This window comes from Octodon degus, unplaced genomic scaffold (assembly GCF_000260255.1).
Source record: "Octodon degus isolate 3935 unplaced genomic scaffold, OctDeg1.0 scaffold00170, whole genome shotgun sequence".
NCBI classification, from domain to species: Eukaryota; Metazoa; Chordata; class Mammalia; order Rodentia; family Octodontidae; genus Octodon; species Octodon degus.
This window is the reverse complement of record NW_004524746.1, coordinates 5,072,571-5,083,179: the sequence shown is the minus strand read 5'-3', so window position 1 is coordinate 5,083,179 and position 10,609 is coordinate 5,072,571. Positions and strand designations below refer to the sequence as shown.

Genomic DNA, 10,609 nt, shown 5'->3' with positions numbered 1-10,609 from the left:
GAGAATATTTATATCCTTGTGATACGACTTAATCTTTGCAAACAAGAACACTTGGGATGATCTTCAAGCCTCAAGGCAAAACTCATTTTAATAACTGCCTAAGAAAAATAAAAAAATCACTGGAGCTAACAGAATGCACGATCCAATAAAACAACTATACTTTAGTTTTTTGGCAGTCAGTAGAATTTCTCTTGGCCCTTGGACAAGTTGTCTTTGGTGGCAGTGACGGGTGCAGGAAAGCAATTTGGGTTCCATACAAACCTGCTTCCAGTCCTCTCTCAACCACTAGGTTAATCCCTTCGTGCACCATTGGATAGACACAGATTTTTCCCTTTTGGGATGGGAAGAACTGAGCTTTGCCTCCTTCCGGAGACCCTTAGGGTTGGAGCCAAGCCTTCGCTAAAGTGTGGAGCGTGGGCTTCGGCAGTCGATTGAGCGGGTCTGAATGAGATCCCTGAACTTTGTCCGACCCCTCCCGGCCGTCTCCAAGCTTAGTAAGACCCGTGTGTACTCATTGCGCAGGCGTCGATTTTTCCCCTGTGGAGACGGGCGGAACTGAGCCTTGGCTGCTTCCGGAGATCTTGAGGAGGTGGAGCGAAGCCGTCTCCTAGGTGACGGAGCGTTGGCCTCGAAGGTCGACTGAGCGGGTCTGAGCGAGGCTCCCGGAGCGCAGAGCTCGGGCGCCTGGTGGGCGCTGTCATGGCGGGCGCGCTGAAGAAGGTGAGGCGAATGGAGGTCACCGTTGCGACTGAGCCGTAGGGCGAGTCAGCCCGGCCGCCGCTGGTGCGGGCGCAGGGTGCATGAGGCAGGCCAGCTCGGCGCTGCTGTCGGGTGGCGTGGGCTGGCGTCTGTGCTCGGAGCGGCGGGCCTGTCAGCCGGGGCGGGGGGCGCCTAGAACCGCAGCCAACGCTAACCGTGCTTTGTTTTTGAACAGACCACTGGCCTCATGGGGTTGGCCGTGTGCGAGACGCCGCACGAGGTACGTAGCTCGTCCTGCCCGGGGGCGCTCGCTGCCTCGCCCCGGAGGTGCCGCTCGCGGGCGCGCGCTCCTGAGCTTACCCGCGCCGCTGCGGCGCTGGAACCGAACGGTCAGATCCCCTGGACGCTTCAGTACGCGTGATCAGGCTTTCTCCTTTTACAGAGCACCCGGAAGAGTTATCAGAGCTTACTGTCTTCACTTGGTCTCTTAGGGGCCCTGCGACCGCGCTTAGGAAGGCTTGGCTGGAGCTGACCTTTTCAAGGTCACCAGTGACCCCAGTGGGGCAGAATCCGGGGGCCAGCCCGAGTCTTAATTGATGAATAGTAGCATTTGACGCAGATTGAAATCTGTTTTTTTACCCCCAATCTTTTTTGCCGTCTTCTTTGCTGATTTTTTATACTTCCATTTAAAAATACTTAGCATTGCATACGTGGTGAGTTGATCCATTCTGATGGTCTTAAGTGTCATACACCGATGAGCCTTAGGTTTCTGTACCCAGTGCTGTTCTCTCCCCTTATGAGGGAAGTGACTGCTTTATTCCTTCATGAATGTCTTCCCTTCTGTGCCACACAGGTAGCTCTAATTAACATGTCCAAAACGAGATTCCTGATCGTCCCCAAGCCTCCTTTCTACCTTGCTCATCTCAAGTGAATTACAGCTATTTTTTTCTAACTCAGGTAAAAAAAACAAAACAAAAAAAAAAAAACCCAAAAAACCCAAAACTTGTAATCATCCTTGATTCCATTCCCTTGTTTTACATCTCATATCTGACAAGAAAAAAAAATCTGGATTTTGCCTTCAAAATAATATGTATCTAGATTTTTGACTATATCTTACCATATTGTTTTACTGTTACTGTCTTTGTTACTGTCACCATTGCTGTGGATAATTGAAGTAGCTTCTTAACACCACTCCCTGCTTGTGAATCCTTTCTTTTTCCAGCCAAGTAACTAGTCAGCTAAAATGTTAGGTCATGCCACTGCTTTCCTTAAAACCCTCCAGCCACTTTTCATTTCACACTAAATAAAAGCCAAATCCTTATAATGGTTTTGTAGATTGGACTATATTCTACCAACTTCCCTTCTTGTCCTAAAGCTTTAGGACAAAGTTCTTAGTGAACAGCAACGACAAAAAATCCTTGCTTCATGAAACTCACATTCTAGTATGCACAACAAGGGAAGTAAAGGAATGTTAAATATTTTTCAGTTATTATTACTTCATAACGACTTGAGATGCTGCTAAACCGAAGTCAGGATTTTCCTTTTTTAAACTTGTTTCTTCCTCTGTGAAGTATGTTATTTTGAGGTTATTAAAATCTTTCAGTGCCCCAAAATGGGAATTTAAACACCATAGTTTATATATATCTTATCCATTTACCTTCATATTTATTCTCTTGTTAAATTCTGTTCATTATTTTGTGTAACAATTTTCCAGTCAGACTCTTTTTCTAAGATTGCTACCACTTTGTGGTGTACTGTTGTTTAGAGAGCTGCAACAATTTTATTACTTTTTTGCCTTATTTCACCTTCATTCCTTTTAACTCTCTACTGCTGGTTTAGTTTTTCTAAAACATTGCTCATACAATTTTTATAAGTCTTTTGATTACCCACACAATAAAGCCCAAGTGCATTGACTTGGAAAGCAAAATCACAATTTTTTTTTCCCCTTGGGTACTGAAAATCAAACTGGGGGCGGGCTTGCCAGGCAGTTGCACAAAATCACTTACAATCTCCACTGTTTCTTCAACTGTATTTCCTAAGCATTTTCTTATGTGTCCTATAGTCTAGCTAAGTGCTGTCCAGTAAAAATTGAACCACACATATAGACCATTTTGCTCAATTGTAAGTTCACATTTTCTAAAATTCCCTTTTTTAATGGAGAAAAAGTTATTTGACCTGACAGATATGACATCATTTCAATACATAATCAGTATGAATCTTCATATTTTGTAGACTTTTTTCAGAATGGATTTTTAAAATATTGTACCATACAGTGTGCATTTTTACTTACAGCACATCTTAGCATAGACTAACTATTTCAGGTGCTTAATTGCCGTATTTGGCAAGCAACTACTGCATCAGAGCACATGGTTCAGGAAAATAGAGTGGTATACTACCTTCTCTCCCTGTATTTTCTGTCATTTAATTCTATATGTTCTGTGTGGAAATTGCTTTTTCCAACTTTTTTTTCCATGTCTTGCCATCCCTCTAGATCACTGATGGCAGACCTCTCACAACTTGAAAGTTCCTTCATGAATCACTGAAGTGGTAACAGCCCGCTGTGGCATGGGTGCTGTAGGTTCACCACTCCTGTTCTAGATCTGTCTCTGCTACCTTTTCTATGAACCTTTTTCTGCTGTTGAAATGATTTCTTCTTTCCTTATTGAATAATAAAGCTAATATTTATTTAGACTTCATATATGCTGGGGACTATTCTAAATGATAAAGCAGTGATGAGGCAAACATCCACATTTTACAGAGGAAGAATGAAGGCATCCAGATGGAGTACCTTGTCATAACAGTGGAAGCAGTGTTGATCTAGATAGTCAGATTCTAGTTAGCACACTTGCTGAGTACTATCTTCCTGCTCTATCTCCCCAACCCACACAGTTTTTCAATTTTTCATGTTTACCATTTTTTTCTTGTTTCTTACCCAACAATATCTTAAACATACCAAGAGTGGAGTCAGTGCCATTTGCTTAGATGTCCAGATAGCACATAGTTATACATACATGGCAAAACTTAGGAATGTATTCTTGTTGAGAAAAAGTATTCCTTAAGTGTTCATATAATTGTAATTATTGAAATAGATGTAGAGGGACCATGTATGAGTGGCTTGTTCTGGTTCACACCTGTGTTTGACATGAAGACTGATAGTTCAGATGTCAAACTAGGTGTCCATCCTATTTATGACATTAATCATTCCTGGTTCTTACCTGAATTCTCTGGGAACAGATATATTTTTATCAGAAAAGATGAAAATAAAATTAAGCAAATTTTAAATCAGATTAAAACTTTATTAAGATGCTATGTTAAAAACTAATACATACTGTATATATAAATTGGAAATAATAAGACTAGAAGTCATGATTGAAAGTTCTAGTTAGTTTAAAACTTGTGGGGGTCGGGGAGATGGCTCAGAAGAATAAGCGCTTCCCTGGCAAGCGCGAAGGTCTGAGTTCAATCCCCAGTTCCACCAAAAAAAAAAAAAAAAATTAAAAAAAGAAATAAAACTTGCATTGTTAACTTTCTAAAAAACAAGTGTACACATTGTATAGATTAGGAAGATAATGGGATATACACTTATCAAATTTAAATTATAAATCCCATGTTAAAACTTCAAATGGATTATCTTTTCTGGAAAATAATTAGAAAAGAATGTGACGGTGTTTCAGTGCATTTTTGGGAGTTTGAATTATCTGTGTTGTACTTTTTTCTTTGTGCTATGTACACTGACTGCAGTGAATAAAGGTGATAATTGTGGTAGTTGTGTTTATAGAACATGAATAATGGAAATAGCATATGAGGGAGACAGCACAGGCTCTGATAGGTATATCCCAGTGTACTCATGCAGAAATAGGTAATATGACGAATTAAGTCTGTTGGTCAGTATAAAGTCATTCTCAGTTGTCTTGCTTCTTTTTTTGTTGAATCTCAGACGTTTAGTTGTATGAGACCAATACACTTATAATTACAGCAAAAGCACTGAATTATATAACTATGCAGTTAAATTTTATCAGACTGACAATTTAAAGTTTACATATAGTTTAAGAGTTATAGAATTTTAAGCAAGAAAAATTAAAATAAAGAATTTACAGTCAGACCTTGATTTGAGAAATGCTGATTTAATGAATGATTTGATTTTTGCGAAAGGTCATTATCAGCAAGTTAGTTTTGTTTTTGTTTATTATTATAACTTTGACCTTCACAACTTTTGTTATATATACCATCTGCAAAAAGAGTTTCCACATATATTCGAATTTCTTCTAAGGGATTAGGTAGAGTTAAATGTTTTAAAAAATTATGTGCATTTTTTTGTCTGTGGTGATATTAAACGTTTGTACTGTTTGTTTTTTCAGAGGCTAAGAATATTGTACACAAAGATTCTTGATGTTCTTGATCAAATTCCTAAAAGTGCTGCATATAGAAAATACACAGAACAAATTACAAATGAGAGGCTGGCTATAGTGAAAGCGGTAAGTAAATAAATTTGGTTTCTTTGGATTTATGTATGCAGTGTAATGTTTATCAACAAAAAAAAGTTTAGTTGCTTGCCTTTGCATGTTTTACACACTTTACTGTTTTTTAGTGCTTTTCTTCCATGTTTTCTTCTTTTTATTTAGCAAACTCCTGTTTCCTGAGTCAAGGTGCTATTAAATACTGTAGGGCAAATTCCTGCCCGTAGCACCATTACAGCTGTACCTTTTACCTGTATAGTTCTTTATCATCTTTTACTTGTTGTTTAAAGGTATATCAAACTTTTTTTAGTTTTGTTTTATTTTGACTTGGTTTTCTTACCATGTAGCCCAGGCTGATCTTGACCTTATGATTCTCAGTAGCTAGGGCTACCACATACAGCTGATCCATCAGTTTTAATCTTTTTTTCTAAGAGTAGAGAAGAATCAAAGTAAAGCAAAATGTTGTTTTTCTTTTCCTTTTAATACATGTTTGTTATACGTAATGATGACATTCCTCATGTCCTCATGGTGAGTTGATACATGTACCTAACACATCCCAATTCTTTTTTCTTCCCTTCTCCCCACCTCCCTTCTCACTGCCTCCATATCTTGTCCCTGTCCCACTCAAGAAAACTCTTATCTTCCTGCTTTCTATTATGTCTTTGTTCCTTGTTTATATTTTCTGTTTCTCTGTTGTTTTTAAATAAAACCATCAAAAAATTCTTTCAAAGAGTACTTCATAAAGAAGACAAAATTAATTTCTCTTAATGACCAAAAATTATGTCAGGTATTGTGTTAAAAGACTAAATGTTTTCCCCAGAAATTCATATGTTGAAGCCTTAACACATAGTATGGCTCTATTTGAAGATGGCACCTACAAGAAATAAAGTTAATGAAGTTGTAAGGGTTGGGCCCTGATCCTGTTCATGAGAAAGACACCAGAGCTCCTGCTCGCTGTTTCTCCATGAGCATATAACAAGGAAAGGCCACGTGAACATATAGCAAGACAGTTGTCAGCAACTTAAGGAGACCCCCCCCAACCAGGAACCAGCTCACTGTCACTTTGATTATGGACTTCAGTCTCCAGATCTGTATGAAAATAAATTTCTGGTCTTTAAGCCACCCAGTCTGGTATTTTGCTGTCGTAACCAAGCAAACTAACACAAGCAGGAATACAATAAAGTACTGCTGATTTTTTTATTCCAGACTATGTTATACTATTGTTAAAGTTTCACACTAAAACAGTACACTTTATGTAATTATCAAAAATAGTGTTGAGAGCTGTTAAGATAGCTCAGTGGTCTAAGTGCTTGCCTATGCAAGCGCAAGGACCCAGGCTCAATCCCTGGTACGGCATGTGGTACTGGTCCCACCCTGGGCACGCTGGACCATCACTGAGACGGGGCATGGTGGCGCATGCCTGTAATCCTAGCATTGGGGAGGCTGAAACATGAGGATCACTACAAGTCCAAGCTGCATAGTGAGACCTTATACCAAATACATTAAAAAAAAAAAAAAAAAGGGTTCATAGACTCAGTATTTTACATATAAGCATAGGTGATCTTATATTTATTGTTATTAGATTATCAAACTCCCATTCAGAGAGAATTATATTCTTCTTAAGTGTATAGCAGACCAGTACAGTTTGATTTGGAACATTTATTTTGGTAATTCTGGAAGTAAATTACAGATTAAAGTCTCTAAAAATGTTCACATTTCTTTCATGTATTGCTTGAGGAAATTACATATTTTTTTTATCTTAGAATAGGTTTCCCCTTTTCATGAGGAGTCTGTTAAGCTCTGTCTTTGTTTTCCTTCTCGATAATTTTGTGCCTTTTGATCACTTATTCTGTAGGCTGTCTTTTTAGCCTTTTCCATTTTATCATCTTTAATAGCCTCAAGTTGTATTTAGCTTGTTCCCATCTTAGAAAAGATTAGTCTATATTTGTATTTGTTTATTGCCCTATTTTTTTGTATTTTTTCATAACCAAGGCAAACAAAGAATAGCTTACTGTTAATAAGTCAACACTTGAAATGCTCCTAAATTCTTTTCTTTGCTGTTTTAGTTGCCTTCAAACTAACTGATCTATTTGTAGTTCCACCATAATTATATGTTCCACACTGCGAATAATAGTGGTCTATTAAGTAAATCTTACAGTTTTTTACAATCTTCATTTTTCCTTTAGTGTTCCTCAGGAGGTGAGTTTAAGGACTTGAGCTGAGTTTCTTGTATGACCTTTATTTACTTGATTTTACTGTAGAACCAACCATGCTTAGAAACCATGAGTACAGCAGGATAAGGTTTTCAGCCTGGCATGTAAAGTCATCCCAGATCTGGCTTGTAGTTATTTATCTTTGCTATCCTGTCATGTCACCTCCTGTTGTACCCTATACTTGAGTAGTGTCAAGCTTCTGACATTTCTGTATACTCCATGGAGTTTTATTATTGTATTTGTACTTTCTCTCTTCCTGGAATGCCCCTTGGATCTTATCTGTCTAGCAGTTTGGAACTGTTTATGGATGTCCTCGTTTAGCTTCAGGTGTTGAGCCTTAGTGGTCAGTGTGATAGTATTGAAAGGTCATTGGGCCATGAGGGCTTAAATGAACTTACATGAGGATTCATGCGAAGTTTAGTTCTTTCTTGCCCCACTATCGCCAGTGTCCTGATACAGTAGTGTTCCTCCCTTCTTGAGGATGTAGTCCTCACCAGACAACCAAATTTACTGGTGCCTTGATCTCACGCTTCCCTGTTTCAGGAGCTATGAGAAAAATAAATTTTCTGTGTAAATTTCCCAGGCTTAGGTATATTGTTATAGCGGCACAGATGGGCTAACCGCAGTTCTTAGTGTGCAAGTTTTCACTTTCCCTCTGAAGCTTTTTCTTACCTCCTAGAGTTTTATCTGTCACACTGTACTTTATTCATGCCTCTGCTACTTGTCATAAGCAATTTGTGAATGATACTGGATTCATCTTTATATAAGAGTCTAGGATAGTTCCTGACACATGAAGTCCCTGAGAAGTATTTATTTGTTCATCTGGGAGACTAAATATAAATAAGTTGTAGCAAACCCAAACATTTCGTAGTGGTATCTCTGATTTCTGTTTTTGATAAAATTATCAGTGATTTCTTTTAACTCAGTATACAAGCTTCAGTGAATGTTCTTCTGATTATATGACATCTACATATTTTCTAAGCATAAAATAGAAATGAAAGTGAATTTACTTTTTCATATTACTACTGGGAAGATAATAACATATTGGTAAGAAATACTGGTTTGTATCCTGTGCAGGATTTTCATTTCAGCTGTAATATTTGCTGAATAAGTTGGCCTGTTGCTTATTTTCGTTGTCTCAGTTTCTTTGACTATAACTTGGATATAGTAATACCTATCTTGAATACATGCTGTTAGGATGAATCAGTATATGTAATGGTTTAACTTGATTTCATAGATTTATTGAACAGTAAATTATTAAGTACATTATTAAGCGTTACGGCATTATCTGACTGGTGAACAAAAATTACACTATTGCTTCATTGTCACTAAGACAAATTCTGAATTCCTTTTCTGAACACAGGTCTTTCCTGAGTTGAAAATATTGGTGGAATTTCCTTGCTTTGTTTTTACCCCTCCAGATCTCTTATAACAATGTCCAGCTTCCTTGCTTGGTTTTTTACTTTAGGCTTTGTAGCTGAATCAATTTTGGCTAAATAGGCTTTCTGAAATATGCCAATCTGTTTTCCTTTTCAATTATTTTAAAATTTATTCATTTATTCAACTAAGAAACATTTACTGAATGACTTAAATGCCATGAATAGCTCTAGGCATGGAAGCTTCACGTGGTAGTGAACAAAACAGATAAAATTCCTGGCCATATGGAAATGGCATGTTAATGATTTGGGAGGCAAAAAATAAGTCAAAAAGTAAGTATTAAGTGCATAGTGTTGCACTTGCATAATGCTTTACTTGTTAAAATAAGCTTAGCGAAGGAGAATGAAGCAAGGGATAATGATTTGAGTCATTTTAAGGATGAATGATATTATCATGTTTCTTATGGCTGCTATATACTAATTGCCATAAACTTTGTGACTTAAAATAATACAGATTTACTGTCTTTTACTTCTGGAAGCCAAAAGTCAGAAATTGATATCAGGGGCCCAATGAAGTTGTGACTTTTGTGTTTCTCTGTGTCTCTCGGTTAGAATTTGTTCCTTTTCTCTTCAGCTTCTGGTGATTTTTGGCATTCATTGACTTGTTGCATCATTGCAATTTCTGCCTACATGGTTGATGACTTTTTCTTTATGTGTAATTTGCCTCTGGCATCTGTGTGTGTGTGTGTGTGTGTGTGTGTGTGTTTGGTACAGGATCTCACTACGCAGATTGGACTCGTGATCCTCCTATTTTCAGCCTCACCAGTGCTAGCTAAACTGTCACAGGCTCAGTGTGCCCTTGTGGGCAGGGCCAGTGCCACATGCAAGACCGGGGATTGAACCCTGGTCCCTGTGCTTGCCAAAGCAGGCACTTAGTCCGCTCAGCTATCTTACCAGCCTTATGGCATCTTTTATAGGAGCATTTATGGTTGCCTATGTTTATTTTTATTTTTATTTTTATTTTTTTTGCGAAACCGGGGATTGAACTCATGGCCTTGCACTTGCCCGGGAAGCGCTTATTCCACTGAGCCATCTCCCTGGCCCCTATGGTTGCCTATAAAACCAATCCAAGGAGAAATCTCCCCACATCACTGTCTTTGATCACACCACAAAGTCTTTGCCATGAAATAGCTTTCACAGGTCCCAAGGATTAATAATTACATGTTTTGTGGGACATTGTTCAGCCTACTACAGGATAAATTATGAGTAGTCCTCATTAAGAAGGTGATAACTGAGCAAAGATTTGGAAGACAGTGAAAAAATAGGCCATGTAGACGTCCTAGGCCAGTGGTGGCAAGCCCACGGCACTCATGCTGCAATGGCCATTTGTGTCACTGGAACCGCTAAAGGGTTTGCCATCACTGTCTTGGACTGTTGTGCAGATTCTGTGAGGCATGAACATGCTGACTCCTGTCATTGAAAAACCAACATTTTTTTTTAAATTCTAGTAATAGCATATAAAAATCACCCTGATAATGACAAATTCTTATTCACATGTGTATATATGTATGGTATGTATAGGGCATGGATGCTGGATCTCAAAACACAGTGCACTAGAAAGCAAATACGTGCTATTGAATATTCTTTTTGGTATTTATATTACCCTTTAAAAATTTTATGAAAGAATAATGTGTATAAAAATGTTGGTAGGAAATTGTATGTTTAGAGCTTGATGAGTTTTCATAAGGTGGTCGAATTAGATGCCATCAAAATAGGGCGTTTGATAAGCAGAAGACCCAATGCTATTATGGGCTACTGGACTCTTTTAGAATATTTTGCTGAGTTTACACACCTATAATATTCA

The 10,609-nt window shown here is 38.2% G+C and overlaps 1 protein-coding gene across 1 annotated transcript in view; it reads left to right on the top strand.

Moving 5' to 3' along the window:
• Positions 1–609: 609 nt before the first annotated feature.
• Ndufa5 (NADH:ubiquinone oxidoreductase subunit A5) overlaps positions 610–10,609 on the top strand; it is a 23,008-nt gene continuing 13,008 nt past the window's right edge. Inside the window, exons 1-3 of the mRNA XM_004643323.2 lie at positions 610–720; positions 935–979; positions 5,058–5,174. Coding sequence (XP_004643380.1) covers positions 700–720; positions 935–979; positions 5,058–5,174 — 183 coding nt within the window. The 5' untranslated portion in view covers positions 610–699. The remainder of the gene's footprint in view (positions 721–934; positions 980–5,057; positions 5,175–10,609) is intronic.